At 42.4% G+C, this 16,470-nt stretch overlaps 2 protein-coding genes across 5 annotated transcripts in view; one reads left to right on the plus strand and one right to left on the minus strand.

Moving 5' to 3' along the window:
* The window catches only part of CHST11 (carbohydrate sulfotransferase 11), a 168,810-nt gene that overhangs the window by 144,680 nt on the left and 7,660 nt on the right, over window positions 1–16,470 (plus strand). The window lies entirely within an intron of this gene.
* Window positions 1–16,470, minus strand: part of SLC41A2 (solute carrier family 41 member 2) — a 75,884-nt gene that overhangs the window by 2,402 nt on the left and 57,012 nt on the right. For 2 of the 3 annotated variants that reach the window (XR_013182329.1, XM_054631633.2), the window contains one exon: window positions 13,422–15,222. Coding sequence is in view for 1 of the 3 variants with exons in the window: in XM_054631633.2 (XP_054487608.1) it covers window positions 15,214–15,222 (9 nt within the window). In the remaining 2 variants the exon portion in view is untranslated. Of the gene's footprint in view, window positions 1–2,311; window positions 2,468–9,607; window positions 9,754–13,421; window positions 15,223–16,470 lie in introns of those variants that run through there. The other variant, XR_013182328.1, reaches the window with a different exon arrangement.

Genomic DNA, 16,470 nt, shown 5'->3' on the forward strand with positions numbered 1-16,470 from the left:
CAGTTTCCATCATTTGAGACTGATGAAACAGAGCAGCCCTGTAGAGGCATAGAGTCTGGAAACACTTGTAGATTTTCTGCTTTGTGGTTTTGTTTTTTACAAAAAATTTTTGTACATTCCCTCATTATACAAAGTAGTGCTTTCTTCTGAAACTGCTGTTGATGCTCTAGCCTAAGGCATTAGAAAGAAAACCTCTTACAACTGGCTTTGTAATGACAAGAACATTGCCATAAAGCGGCAAAGTATGTTAATGCTATTTGTCTATGTTCTCACTGTTTCTCATTTTCTTTGCCTTTTAATTTGGGTCTGCTTAGTTTCTCCATTATTTTTACTATTTATTGGAACAGCACTTACTGGTCTCAGCTAGTAATCAGCCTTTCATGGTTCTGGACACAGCACAAGCACAGTAGAGGAAATTATTAATTCCTTGAAGTCACTGACAAGCTTGAAATTATTTTCATAAGGCACATGATTCAGTCCACAGTCTTCTTGCAGTGAAATGTGGACATGGTAGAAATTTATGCTGTGCTTAATTCCAGCCTTGTTGATGGCACATTTTTCACTGAGCACTGAACTCAATAAGAAAACTGAAAAGTGTGATACAGAAAGGGAAATGTTGGACAAGAAACTGGGAAAGCTTTACTTTGACTGTCTTGTTTTATTTTGGTATATTTACTGCTTGCAATAAAGCTGATGACAGGAGACCAGGACACTGTTGAGTGTATGTGACTTGGCCTTGCCACAGACTCAGCATGGCCAAGTTTCACATTTATTGGGCAGTGATAATGTTTGCATGCTTCACAGTGGGCCTGAGAGTTTGTAATTCTGGAGACTGCCCATGCTCCTACATAGACTTAGACTGTCTGCTTGTTCACAAGTGTCCCCAGTGAAAGGCTGCTGCTTTATGACTGCATGACAGATGGGCTTGGGCTAATCATGTTTTTATGGGGGTTCACCTCTTCAGTGTGCAGCAGTGAGAGCACTGCTGAGTGCTCTTCCTTAATCTCTTAAGTAAAGCATGTGTTTTCTCTATCTGCAGGTCTTGCTAAGTTAAATATAAAAGATAGGTTGTTGTTGTGAGAAATTGTACATTATCTAGACTCAGACTTACAGCAGCTGAGCCTGGGAATAATCTGTATTTTCTCTGCTTTGTTGAGCTGCAGAGGGAGCAATGCCTGATGACCACAACCAGAACTAGTCAAGCAGTTTCTTTTTTAGTTTTAATCACTTGCTATTTAAATGTCTAGAAGAGGCACTGATTTACAAGTCCTTGTAAACTTCACACAAGGTTCAGGAAGGTCATGAATGAACAGAAGGCAGGGCTATTAGAAAAAGTAAAACAAGGGTGTCAGCATGTGCATTTAAAAAATACATCTATAAATTTCTCATCCAAAATTGTAATTGTTATTCTTCTCAGTAGCTGTGTTGCTGTGAGCTACCTATCAAATTACTCAGGCAACCTTGAACATAAATTTTTGTTGTGTAAGTAACATCCAAAAGTGTTTTCTTATGGTGCAAGAGAACCTTTTTAGTCATCCCACCTCTGCCCAACCTGTCTGATTCAGAGATGCAGAGCTTTTTACATCTCTGTGAAGTGATATGTTACATCCCTAACTGCATCCTCACGATTTCACATATCCACACATTCTGTTAACTTTGTTAATTTGGCAGCAAACCTATCAGATTGGCCAGTTCTGGGAAACCAGATGGTTAGAAATGCTCAAGGGTCCATGAGTCACCAAACAACAGGTTTTCCACAGACACATCCATCAGTTTGGCTCTTCCAGCATGGCTGAGCCGGTCGCCGCTGTGCTCTCCAGGTAGCTGGGTGACCTTGGGCAGGTGACAAGACCCATCACTATTCCTTTCCAATGGCATGACAGGGAGAACTGGGCTCCTCTGTGGGCTTTTTGATTGCCTTTGCTCCTGGCAAGGGTTAGCTCAGGACCCTTCTCCAGCTGCACATCTTACTCCCGCTGATGGTGGCACTGGACAAGAGCATTCACAAGTCAACACCATAAAAAATTGCCAGGATTTGGACACAGTCCATGGATTTTCTATAAAAAAAGTAATTATAGACTTTATTGCTGAGTGCCAAATCCATTTTTCCTTCTTCTGGGAGCCATTCAATAAACTTTATGTTCTGAGGTAGAGCAAAACTGTCGTAGTTTAATACAGTGTTTTATGCCTCTTCCCTGCACTCTAACACCTGATTGTGCTAATAGCCCAGTGTGGACTTTCTTTTTCTTTCTAAATTATATTAATAGGTCTGAAGTCCCTTGTGACTTGTCATTTCCCTCTGGATGCTTACCCTTTCTTGCCCAGGAAGAAGCCAGTATTTCCAAGAGCAGTTGCCTTTTCAGATTTGACTTTTCAGGTGATCAGCATTTGTGTTTATACTCCTTTCACAGAACCATCGGGCTTTGTTAGTGCAAGTTCTTGGGCATCAACCAGAACAAACCATGGCCTGGAAATGAAAAACAACCCTACCGAAAATGAAAGCCTCATCCTCCAAGAAATGCACATACAGAGCAACAGACTCAGAATTTACATTGTCACAGTGGTTTTCATTCAGCCTTTTCTAACTGACACATTTCCACATTCATGATCTTCTGGGTATATTTAAGGGGGGATGGGTTGGGAAAGGAAACTAACTTTAGCAGAATATCAAAAGAAGTCTTTCTCAACAGAGAAGTGCATGAGGATTATAGAATACTTCCCTCACCTAAAGCAAATGTCCTTCAAAAACAAGACTAGGTGATGCATTGAATATGACACACTATGATATTCCACAGCAGGAAGTGAAAACATCTTTTCTAGCTCACAGCTTTGATGGGGGGAAATTTTCAAAGGTTTTAAGAAGCCACTGGTGCAGTAACTCCCATATGCAGTTTCAACAATAATCATCTCCATAACACTGCAGGTAACCCTCCCTAATGCCTCACACCAGGATTTGGGATGAGCCATCATCCTCTACTGAGCAGAGAAGCTGGGTAACTTCTGGCAGTAACCCTTCTGTCCTATAAAATCTCTGTGTGACATGGTGTGAGCTGTGGGATTTCTTTCAGGGGTGATAGTGTTGGTAAACGTCTCTTAATAACATCAGAAATTCCCAAGGAGTCACATTTTCAAAGCATTTGGAAATCAAGAGGAAATTTTTATTAACTTCAATAGTTTTTGAACCAGGCCTATATGTGGGGGGTTTTGTTTTGACATTGCCTAAGACAGGGGGGAATTGGTTTTTTGATAGTACAACACCAGATTGCAGGCTCTGCATCTGTGTTTTGTTGTTTGTTTTTTTTTTTTTTTTAAATTCAGAACAACTCTCCTTTTACTAGATTTGTGTTATCTCTTATTTTACTACAATCTTTTTTGCATTTCATAAAGATTAATTCCCCAAGTGGTTTCTTTTGTTTAGTAGTTTTTATCTATCACAGACTTTTCTGTTTTCCTTTCCTCTCTTGTCCCAGAGACATATCATCCTCTGCCACCAAAAGCAAGTTTTCTTCCTTCTCCAAGGAAGCTCTTCAGCCCAGAGATGTAGGAGCAGTATTTTTGCTAAGTATCATTTTTGTTTCCTTCTCTGTATTCCTTCCCCTTCACTGTCTAACACCAGTGCCAGGCTCTGATTTCACTTGCTTCCTTCTCTTGTCATCCATGGATAGACATTTTAGACCATTCATTTGTCTTTGCACTGATGTGGACATACCAGGCTGCTTTAGCAGATGCCATTCATACCCAGAGGGCTGTTCCCAGGCAGGCTGTGGTTTTGTTACTGTTAGGAAGTTTTTTAATGGAATTGCTCAGACTGCTTACTTTCCTTCACATTTTCCTTCACCTTCTCTGCTGTGTTTCTAGTTATTTTTAGTGCTAATGAGTAAGTTGTGGTAGGTTGAAACAGGTAGGCAGATTTGTAGTACTTCATTTAAGCTCTACCCACTAACCAGCTTCTTGATGCTACTTCTCCAAATTGGACTGGTTGGCTTAATATTGTCCACCTATTCCAGATAAACTGTTTGCTTCTCACCTTTCTCTTGTCTGCACTGAACCAGTATTAAAAAAAAAAAAAACAACTAACTTCTTTTTTTTTTTGCTGTGGGCTTTATAGAACAGTGAAATTTATGGTTTGGTTTTTCCTTTCAGTAACATACAGATTGATTTTTGGGGCTGTAGAAAACTCATACTATTAAATCAAAAACGAGACCAACACATGCAACTCTTCTATTTTGTACTTCAACTGATTTTTTAAAATTCTGGTACATGTTGGAGTACTCTGACTGTACTTAACTCTGATTTTCTGTGAGATCTCAGTGGTATTTAAGATAGTTGTTTTGATAAACAGAAAGCTAAATGCATAACTGCAGAACATGCTAAATTTTTGCAATGGGCAGTGCCAAATGTCTGTTACTGATTTCTTGTAGACACCGAGCTGCTATGGAAGTTACATCCAAAAGTGAATCTCCCCAATGTTGTTCAGAGAAGAAACGACTAGGAGGGAAAGGTGTAAGCCTATACTGAATGCTTTGAATATCTGTAATCTACTGATTCCAGCATTCTTTACTGCCACAGTTTCTCAATCTGTATCTTGAGTCTCCACTTTAGTCCATTTACTTAGCCTGTCTGTAGCAGAAAGAACTAGAAACCTCAGGGAGGACAAATATTTGGAGATATATCTTGTTCTGAAATTTTCCCAGAGCAGTACCAGGAACCAGTGCTGAAAAATAAATCCCATTTCCCTGCTTAAGAAAAAGACAAGATGACAAAAAATTGAAAGTGCTGATAGCATTCGGTTGCTGTGTCTTGAGCCTGTCAGTTGCACTTGGACAGAGAAGTGGTGTTGGAAGAGGACAAGGTTCAGAAGATGGTAGAAGAATGCAGCAACACTGAACTGGTTCTTTGTGGCTGGCTTTTCACATCTGGAAAGTGGGGATGATGCTTTAAAGTTTGAAGATTGAAAAAATACCTGAGTGTTATTTTTATCCCAGACCTTGATCTGCAATAGTGGCTCCAGGTGCAGCCTCAGGAGAAGTTATCCATCCTGCCAGCACCTGCAGATAGATCCCTCTGCAGTTTATCTGAGCTTTATTTGGGAATAAGCATTTATTCCCATTGGACATACATCTGTTGCCTTCAGTCCCTAAAGAGGCTGGTCATAGCTAAAATATGCCCATATTTTTGTGGACTCACATCTGCTCCACTACTCACCACAGGAAGCTGAGAGATCTCACAGTACTTCTAATAAGCTGCACTTTGAGGCAGCAGTTGTGGCCCTGAGATTTACTGATCTCAGTTGATCCGCAAAAACTAAGCGGGGTCCAGAGGATGGGAGGGCACAATCCTGTCTACAATGGAACAAAAAATATTGTTACACTGATGTGCAGGCTCTTCATAGCTTAGCTGTCTGTTGAGAAGTTCAGGTTTTCTCAGTTCATCTTGGCAAGTGTTTTCTCCTCCTGGAAACAGTCGACTGAACCAGCAGTTTGTCTCTGCTTAGGTGGTCCTTCTCTCTCCAGAGTTGCAGACAAGAGGACATGAATCATGAAAAGCAAAACAGGAGCAGATGTTCTGCATCAGGTTTAAAGTAGCAGTGTATAGTCGTTGCTTTATCTCAGTCTCCGAAGAATACCTGTGTTTTGGGGCAGCCTTCTACTCATCCTGTTTAACATCTTTAACATCCATGTCTTCCTTTGAAAATGTTTGCATCACCCCCACTCTTCTCCCAGCCTTTCCATGGGTTTGAAAGATTAACTTGAGCACCAGTGATGTTGAGGGCAGCTTGCAAAAGGGGTTGTTAAATGGAGAACAGTCAAGAAAGAGAAGGAAGAGCAGTGAGAAGCAGAAGTGGAAAAAAAGCTCAGGTGGAAGGAAGAGTTAATGCTAACTTTAAAATAACTGGGATTACCTTAGACTCTCTGTCACATTAACCAGGGGCAGAGTGGACATGGTGGTGTTGATAAGGTGAGTTAAGGGGCCATAACCACTTCTGAAGGGGACTGGGAAGAAGGACTGAAGTTGTGGTCTTAGACTTGCAGGTGCATAAAGAGAGGTGATGGGAGAGTTGGAGTAAGACAGTGCCTGGGAAAGCAGAATAAATTGAATGAAATTGCAGTTTGTTCCTAGAAGCAGTGAATCCCATGAACTGCTTTCCCCTGTGAGCAAAGTTTTTTTTTAAAACAAACAAAGCCAGAGATAAAGTTAGGTCATGAAGCAGGAAGTGAGTATCACTAAAAACAGGAGAAGTTGGGAAGAGGCTTTGTGAGACTTCCCTGCTCGTGCTGGCTGGGATACACATCAATGGAAGATACGCATGGGATAGATTGCAGGATTGGACACAGAGTTGCAAACACCAGATCAAAAGTGTTTAAGTATGGTCCTTACAAGTGGGCCTTTGTGCAGTGATGTGCTCCAGCTAGGATCAACCATCAGAAGGAATTTAGAAACAATAGGATAAACAGACTTTCATGAAATCAGTTTTATATTTGAAATGCAAAACTAAGATGGTTGAAAGCAGTTTGGATGTCATTGTTAATCTCCCTATGAGATATATCAGCTGTGCTGATATATCTCATAAAAGACAGGATACGTTCAAAAAGCAAAATCCACGGTTCATTATCAGAGTGTTTGTGGACACATTTGTGCCATGGAAGCATCCCCATCAGCTGAAGGGCACGGAGCATTGGCAGCTCTCCCTGCCTTGAGAAGACAGGTCCTGCAGCAGGCAATGCTGCGGGTTGGAGGAGAAACCTTGAGCTTTTCATTCATGGATCCAGTGGGTGAAAGCTCCTGTGCATGTCTAAAATGACAGCTCTCTTAGCAAGAAACTGTAATTTAGGTGTACTACTTCTGTCAAGAATATCAGTTCTTCCTACATTATGTGAACTTGTCACTTTCCCCTGCTCCGAAGTCTATGTCACCTGGCAGCTCTGGAGAAGGACAACCTCTATTCAGTACACCAGAATGTCATCTACTGCCAGTATTTCTCAGGAGCCATCAGACATCTCTGCTGTCTTGACTGAAATCATCAGGGAGGTGGCAGCAGTTCCAGGTACTGACTGAGTAGGCACCATGGATGCTTCTCACACCACCCTACTAAGAAAAATCAGTGACAAGTGTGTTTTTTCCCTCCACTTTGCCGCTGAATTTTTTCAGTCTTACCTATTTATACATCAGAATGTGTTTCAGTGCTTCAGGACAGCCTGGGAGCACTCATTAGCCCTGGTCTGTGACCCACTGCTAATGTGCCATCTGGGTGCTTACTGCTCGGATGTGGGTAGGGATGCAGATACTAGTATCCATAGGTATGTGCAGAGGGAGATGCATGCATTCCTGCCTAACTTCTTGGCATTATTGTTCATCAAAGAGAAAATAAGCAGCTTATGAAAGCAAAAGTCCTGGGAGCCATAACAGACTGGAAAGGGTGAGCAAGTAGAAGTCAGGGGTAGCTGACAACAACAACAAGCTGCACAGTGAGTGTGAACTGCCAGGCTCTGTGTCCTACCTGAGCTGAGATGGAGCTGATGCCGCTGTGAGCAGCTGCAGGCCAACCTCACCCTGTGCCACCGAGGAGCCTGCGGAAGCAGAACAGGCCAGGCTGTGTGTGGGACAGAGCCTCCCTGTTCCCCACAGCAGCAGCAGGCATGGTTCCATGGAGCACATGGGCACTTTGCCACAGAGCCTCACGGAGCACACACTCTTGGCTCCGCTCACCCTGCAGCTGAATGCCTCGACTCACTGCTGGCTGTCGGACCACATCTCTTCGGGCTGCGGGCTGGCAACTCTCTGTGTTGCCTCACTGCTCAGGGACAGGGGAGAGCTTCCCGATCTTTCCATGCCCTCTGCACTCGCCAAGGTCCCTGCCTGGTGCTGCAGGCTTGTTAGCTCAAGGGACAGCAGGGACCTGCTCCAGGGGGCTTTGCATGCAGAGCGAGAGCTGGCTGAAAACTCAGTCTTGGAGCTCTGTTTTCTTCCCATCTTTGCTGGCATGCTTTAGCTGCAGGTGGGATAAGGCAGATGGCAAGGGTATAAGAGCAAGGAAGAGGGAGTCAGCCCTTTCACTAGATAGAGAGGGAACTGATGAGAGGCTGGCATGCCTTCAGGATCTGTGAAAGGAGCAGAGGGCAAGGAGACAGCACTTGGCTGCAGCCAGAGAAGGATCCCAGAAGCCTGAGCTCAGAGGGGCCTTTTCTGCTCATTTTCTTTGGGGAGTTTTAAAAGAATGAGCATTTTAAAAAAGGAAAAGATGATGTGCAATTTCTTTCAGACTGGAGTTGAGGTAACAGTTTGAAAAAAATAGCTGCCATTTAAAGAAACGTTAAGAATTTGTTCTTTTATTGTAAAACAACATTTAGTACGCAGTCCATAAATAGATCTGTTATTAGATGAGACAGAGAACCCTTAGAAATCACAGTAAACACGGCTGTAGAGGTGAGGAAAATGAATAAGGCATCATACTATTATTCGTACCTTCCAGTTGTCTTGAATGGCTGACAAAAGGGACTTTTAACATTATCCTCATGCTCTGACATAAGAAGAATTAATGTAGCAAAAATGCAACCAAGCCACCCTAGGCTTGTCAGGATTTAAGGAAGATTACCTAGGTGCATTTTCTGTTCTTTTATTTTTGTGCTGAGGAACCAGGAAGACTGGAAGTTTCCAGCAAGGTCCTGGTGGTTGGATCCAGAGAATGTTGGATGTTGTCTGTGTGGAGTAGACACAGTGGGTGGAGCATGTTGGTGTTTGCGAATAGGTGTCAGTGGCCAACAGGGAAAGCAGACTTATGGATGTGCTTTTTGCCTCCCAGCCAACCTGTGGTAGAATAACTTGTGGTTGGCTATGGGAGTGGGTTTGTTTTGGTGTACAAAGACTGAAACAGCTGAGGGTTTCAACAGAAACAGAAAACATTGAAAAGGCAAATTATTTCCTCTTCTGTGTCATGGTTCATTTCCTGACTTTTGTCTTGATCCTTCTTTGGGCCCAATCGTGACAGAATTATAGTTGGGCTAAAGGACTGCTGGCTGGCTTGTTTGGGACTGAGCATCCCTCAGGATTGGAGTCACTGGTGTTTATCTCAATAAAGAATAAATCAGACCTAGGAAGCCATTGATGAAACAGGCTTTTTGTGCTAACCTGTAATTTCTGTGCTACATTCTGCAGCAGGAAAGTTTCCTGGGAAGCCTGTTGTAAATAAGATTATAAATGAATGCTAGCATTTTAGTATAAGAGGTCTTTTATTTTTTCAAGCAGGAGGTCATCTAATTCTTTTTGAACAGCAGCAGAAAGGTGAAAAGTTTCCAGTTAACTGTAATTAAGGCCATGGAGAATGAGCAACTCTGGTTAGTCACCTTCTATGAGCATTACTGAGCAGCACAGTCAAACATGCCAGAAAAAGTTACCTTAGCAAGGTGTAGTCTGAGCACAATATAACCTTACTAAGAGGAAGTCAAATAAACTTAATTTGTGATAGTTTAATCAAGGAGAAGAAAATCATTACCCAAAGGATTTAGTTGTTTTGCCAGTCTGTGCCAGGATGAATTCATCCAGATCATTACAAGAAAAGAGAGCCATATTGAGATAGGAGATGCAATCTGTTCTTGTTTCTGACACTGACCTTCTGGGAGGGTGAGATTATCTCTCTCTTCCCCGTCTTCTCTGGACCTTGGCACCATCCATTTAGACAGAAGCAGGGTTCACAGGGCAGACCTTCAGCAGAGTTACACATGGCAGGCATCAGCACTTCTACTTCCAGCCTCTTACCTTAAAAATAACAACACAGCATTTCTTGGTGAAGGCCTGAACCTGCATCCCTGACCCACAGGAGTAGCATTCACCTGACCTGCTCAGAGATATTGGAAGGGACATCCCACGGTGTCCCATTGTCCCAACCAAAGGCCTGCTTGGATTGGGGAACTAAACACACTAAACATGTAATTGGAGGGTTCCCCTCTTCTCGAGGGAGTTACTAAAGCCCATGAATTCTATGTAAGGAAACCAGCTATGCAGCAATTCTCTCCTGTTTCTCCTATTTTGGTTTCAAAAGCTCTGGGTGTGCTGTACTTGGAGTTAAAAATTGGAAACATATTACCCCGATTTAGCATGGGACTGAGTAAATTGTATTCACTTAAAATAGCAAATATCCTGCTGAGAAAAAAAATAAGTATTTCTACTTGACTGTGTGACACCTGAACTGCAACCCAGAGGTAAAGAAAGAGGATTTGTATTACTGAGAAAGCCATAAATGTTGGCTGCCAGGTCAGAGCTGCTGAGAGGAGCAGGGCACATATGTCCCAGGCAACTCCAGGCATTCAGACCTCCTGTATCTCCTCCCCACGTCCTGTGCAGGCTTTCACACAATTTCTGTCTGAGCTCCTGTCTGGTCTCGGCCCATCCTGGAGGTGGATGGTGTTGCCTTTTCCTCAGGGGGGTTTCATTCACAGCATTGACTGGCTCCTGCCTGTATGGGTCTGCAATGTTTGCCAAAAGCCTTGCTCCTGGAGTGTGTGGAATACTGAGATTTGTGATAGTGAGCTTAGCTTACAGAAGCCACCATCCCACATTTGCAAAGCGTGAAGGACCTGCAAGACAACACTTGCCTGTGTGGTGGGATAATTTGAGTCCTTTTCCCTTTTTGGGCAGATGGATGTTCCCAATGCTGGACATTCCTCATTCTGTTTCAGCACAGATGTATCTTACCTTTCTGTTAGCATCTATCCTGTATCTGAGTCGCTCTTGTTTAGCTCTGTTATTACTTGTCCTAACCAGACTGAGTACAAATTATTCCTTTCCTCCTTGTGGAATTTCTTAGGTATTTTTGTATTTACGTATCTACTCTATCCTGTTTCCTCACTCTACCCAGTTTATCTCACCCCTGTCACCACAACTCCTTGCAACACAGAAACAAATGTCAGTTTTTCCATTGTCTCCTAGATGCCAGCTATGTTAAAATGTTGTTTCTCACTCTGTTTTTTAAGGGCTACTCCCAGCTCCACCCTGGCTGACTCCATGTATGCCGAGCCCAGTGCTCCTCCTTGTGCATCATTTGCTGATGTCCATGGCATGCCTTTTCCTAACCAATTCTCAAGCCTTTCCTTGAAAATCATATCTACAGCTCCCACAGTAAAGATGTAGCAGCAGAGTGCAGCAGCTATAGGTCACTCACTTGGCTTTGAGCTTCCCAACCCATGTGCTTGTCCCTGAGTTTGGGTTGTGCCAGTTAATGTTTCATCTATGCCCCAACAGTAACCTGGCAGTTGTGAGATAAAAAGTGGAAGCCTTTTTGACCCTGTCTGCTGTCCCTGCTGACTTGGAGACAGTTCTGCAAGCCTGGCCCTTTCCCAAGCACCTGTGGACAACAGTAGTTTATCCTTGGGAAAGGAGGGCTAGAAGGACAGTGGTTGTGTCCCTGTGTGTTACAGGTTCCACACACAGGTCTGGAGAGCATGAGCTCAGCCCCAGCCATCAGAAGTGTGCACATCTGTCCGTGTGCTTGTGTTGGAGGGGTAAGGATAGAGAATTTTCATTTTAAAATTAAATTCATACAATAACCAGACCTTTCAGTTTTTTCATGCAAAAAGTGATTTATTGCTGCATTACAGAACGAGCCAGGAGCAAACAGATTCATCACGCGCCACCATTTCATGCCAGAGCAGCAGCGAGCGGCTGTGGCAGTGGTGCAGAGAGGTCAGGTCCCACCACAAAGCCTCTGCCATGGGAAAGCAGCACAGCTCCATCACCCTCACCCCACCATGGCAGCTGAGGTCCCAGCCTGGGGTTTCATCCATTTCTTCTTGTTGTGAGAGAACAAAAAAAAAAGGATTGATCATCTATTCGCCTTCTCCCCCTCCTTTTGTTTGGCTGCTGGAAAGACAGTGCAAAGTGCTCTTTGTACAAGCAACACAAAGCTCCAAACTCATCTTCCATAAATTAAATCCCAATAAGCCCACCAGCTTGAAGATTGCTTGTTTTAAGTGTTCCAGCTCAAGACTTCTCCAGCCCTCCGTGAAGATTTCTTACATCTTACATGTATTGCACTTAAACTCAGTCACTTCAGTTTTTTCCTGCCCTGTGTTTAGAATATTTCCCCAGAGCTTCAGAACAGCAACGTGCATGTCAGCACATCCTTCACCCTCAATATGGCCAGGCCATAGGTCTTTATGCATGATCTTCCTTGGGACTTGCAACTTTTCCCTCTCCTTGTTCAGAGGGGACACTTCACAAGATGTATACATTTATCTTATTAGCCCCAAACCCTATGTATGGTATGAGTCCTGATACCAAATAGTTCCTATTAGGGAGAATGGGAATGGACAGGCTTCCGAAGATGTATGGGATTATACAAGAGAAGGTGGCATTGGAAGGGAGCTGGTTCTTTTTTTCCTGGATCAGTATCTTGTGTGACAGTTTTAGCCTGATTAAAAAGCTGGTTTTCTATACAGCTGTGCCATTTGTTGTCAATCTCTGATTTTTCAAGACTTTGCATCATTTAGCCCCTCTGTGCTACTTAACTTTCTATCCAAGATGAAAAGGCCAATATTTAATGACCTAGTTGTGAAGTTTTCCCAGCATAGGATCAGCATCTGTGCCTGCATGTGTGTCTGTTTCCAGATTTTGCCTGGTTCAGTACTGTTTTTTTTCTAGCACCCAATTAGTACTTGTCTAGCAGCTGGTCAAAGAAGAGTGAAGGCCAAAGCTGATGTGGGTTTGGGGTTTAATTAAATCATTGTAGTCCCCACAGTAATGCTGAATTGTCTCACAATTGCCCTTCTTTGAGTGCACCCAGACACACAGGGACAAAATTGGAGATGTGCATAGGAAGAAGGAGGGAATGTATGAAGCAATTTGCGATTTTTGGCAATACAGTCATACTGTGTATGACTGTTTTCTTTTCAAGAGTTTTGATCCTTCTTTTCATAGCCCTGGTGCATTCTCTGCAATGGCAACTGTGGTTATCTTGGTTTGCAATACAAAGAATTGAAAAAAAAAAAAAAAGCGTATTCAGCCTAATCTTCTCTGTAGGGCACTAGGTTCAATGCATGAAATGGAGAAAATAATAAAGCTTTGTAATATTTCAAGAGTTTCCTTCAGAGGATATAATTTGCTTCTAAAATGTTCTCATTTGGTAAAAATGCTCCTAAGTTAATATTAGTTTTATCTTCCTTTATCCAGTCACTCTGTAGAGACATTTTCATAGCAAAACTCATATTCCAGTTTGTCTGTCCACAGGTTTTCAGGGAAGATGTTAAGCATTTCCATCTTCAGGACACACAATATACTTTCTCTGAATATTAATTTTTAGTATGCTCCTCATTTGAGTGCTCAAACATTTTGAAAAAGTAAAGTCAAAATTAGTATGCCGTGAAATGTGAAGTAAATCAAAGTATGAGAAGTTGCAAAGCTATTACTTTAAAAAAATGTTGCAGTTCAGGTCAGTTTAATAAAATCCCTTTATTGAAAATGCAATTGTTCTTTTATATACAGTGTTTTGATTTGCACAGCTACAATTGTCTGTCATCTGTAGAAATCTGCACAGAGTAATAATTATTTGTGATGATTTGAGAAATGCTTGGACTGTCAAGTATGAAAAATTGTTGGTCCCCATTATTGTCTAATGCTGAACATTTTGAAGAATACAATCTAGAACTTGGTGTATAGCACATATATACAATAAGTAGGGTAGTTATGGATGCAAATTGTAAAAGCCAAGTCTTAAAATAGTCTAAACCATGTTTGTAACTTCAAGGCTCTCCATCAAGGTTTCAAGAAACTTATTCACACCTTTCATGTGAAACCAGGATTGAAAACATGCTTGCATGTAACCTCATGCTCAAAAATCCCCCACCCTTTTAGAATCTGGGAAAACAAAAGTAATACTAAAAACCATTTTGTATCTTGAATAAACACCTCCTAGAACTGAGATGGTGTAATTGATGGGCTGGGGGAAGGAAAGCTGATAATAATTGAGATTTCAGACAACTGAATCTCTTGATATCACACAACCAGGACCATTAGTGCCACCTATAGTTCATCTGTCTGACAGTTCTCACTTGAAGACCTTTCTTTCTGTGGATTCTGAGGCTGCTATACATACCCCTTCTGAACAAATACTGTTAAGAAGAATTTGGTGGATATGAGCTCTGGTTTTATCAGTTCTGGATAGACCCAACTGGGTGTCAGCTGTTTTTTAGTTGATGGACCACAGATGAGGGGAGCTCTGCAGCAACTAGTACAGTTCTAGCATAGGACACAAACCAAACCTCCAAATATAAAGGTAACTTAAGAATTAAAGGCAGATGCAAAGTCTTCGTTAAGGCAAAATTGAAGAGAAAAACCAATTTAGCAAGGAATGGGCGTGCAAATGCCATTTATCCTCTTTATTCCATGCTAAATTAATTTGGATAATTTTGCCCTTCAGTCTGCCATGATCAAGTGTCTTGTTAGCAGGCCCAGCATAGGCTGGTTGTGAGCCTGGTTACAGTAATACAGAACTAGCTGCAGGCAATGCAATAGAAATAAACTAAATCCTGCCTGGTAAATGTGGAGGGTTTCCACCATAATTTTCATAGTGAGACAGAACTTAAATAATGGGCTTTTTGAGTTACATTTCAGTATTTCCATACTTCTATTAAAAAACTGCTTTCAGTGCAGGTACCTAAGAATTTACTTGATGTCTGCACCTAGTTTTCAGTAGACTACTATATTCAGAAAAATTTTTTTTAAAAATTCCCTGTGTTTAAATCTGTACTTGCTGCTTGGCCATCAAGCTTGGAAAGGTCTTCAAAGATTACTTTATCCTGCTGTGCCTAAGTAACCAGAAGGAAATACCTCCCATCTCATTTCTCTGGTTTACCTTGAATAACCTTTGCCTGTAATGAGTTGATGACTGCCAGTTGGTCAGCATATGCATTTCTGGTCAGCATAATCTCTAGTGCTCTCCCCAAAACACCCTCCTGCCCTCCCTGCACACACACCCCCACCTTCCACTGAACAGAGGACAGAGTGTACTGGGCTTTCCTCCCTTGTTGTTACTTTGGGACTGATAGAGATGAGAAGCTTCTGCGATCAGAGTGTCCCCAGACTACTTTTTTCTTTTTCTTCTTTTAATGCCACTGAGCTTAGAAGTCTCCTGCTGGTCATGTTGCTTCACTGTTCAACTCAGTTACTGCATCAGAAAAGGAAGGAAAACTTTGATCTTGACATGCGCTTCTTCTCTGTCCCCCTTTACAGCTTCTGCAGGAAAACAAAAACATTAAGTGCATCTCTGGTGTCAATCCTTTCAGGGGAGAACAGCTGCTTTTATCAGATGTCTTCCCAAAACCTTTAATGGCCTGATGAAGTCCAAATTGAACTGTCAGAGGACACACCTGAGCACGACTTTATCACCATCCCCACGCTGCTCTCAGGCTTGAAAGTGTCCTCAGCCAAAGTGGATTTAGACCATTATTTATTGCGGTTTCTAAAACTGAGGGGTCAGCAGGGACCTCTGGTAATGAGCATGGGCACAGCCATCAGTGTCCAGGCAGCAGCTGCATACTCACAACTCTGCTGTAGCCACATCTGTTACAGCTTTGGAGGAAGAAAAGTTCATGACCCCAATTGTTTGTCTTGTCCTTTACCATCCATGGGTTTAAAGATATCCATTCCTTGGATCTTCTCTCTGGCTGCTTAAATTTGTGGGGTATATTTTCCTAATTAGCCGTGAGCACATTTGCACTTTTTCCCTGGCCAGGTGGGTCTCTAGTTTAAACAAATGTGTTTCCAGTCTCATTTAAACTTAACCATTTCTCCAGGTCCCCTTACCAGCTTCAGGAGTGAAATTGTTATGTGGCTTAAAAGCCCTGCCTGTAACTTTAAAAGAAGAGGAACCATATTACCATCAGCTCACCCACTGTTAATATACAGTTTCAAAATACTAAATTGAAAATGCTCTTATGATTACCTGCCATGGTGCTGTGTAGACTCTAGGGGCCACAGAGAGTGTCCTTTGTGCAAAGGAGAGTTTGGTGGTTCTTTCAGGGTTCCATTAAAGGCTCTCAGGTGCCTTACCTGGCCTTTCACTAGAGCAGGACCAATGTGGCTTTCCTATCAGCCACTCCTTCAGCAAGGGGGCTGTTGCCATCAAACCTTGAGGAGAGCCAGCAGGACTGTGTGTCTCTGGGGGAAGCAGGTAGGTCAGCATTTCTAGGGTGCATCATGTGTGTTAGTCAGCTGCAGAAGAAATGGGCTTTGATACACTTGGCATTGTTCTAAGACAGTCACTAGATTGGCCTTTTATCTTTTTTGTTTGTTTGTTTTAGTAAACTGAAGTCAGTAGGATAGAATAAAAAGGAAGTCAAGCTTTCTATTTCCTATGTGGTCCTTCGTCGATCAGCTATTCCAAAAGGCGCTGTCATTGATGAGAACTAGACAATCTTTTTTACTGTTTTACTGCTATTTAATATGCATTCTGTGTGCCCCCAGGCAGGTCAGAGCACATGC

This window comes from Agelaius phoeniceus, chromosome 5 (genome assembly GCF_051311805.1).
Source record: "Agelaius phoeniceus isolate bAgePho1 chromosome 5, bAgePho1.hap1, whole genome shotgun sequence".
In the NCBI taxonomy this organism is placed as follows: Eukaryota; Metazoa; Chordata; class Aves; order Passeriformes; family Icteridae; genus Agelaius; species Agelaius phoeniceus.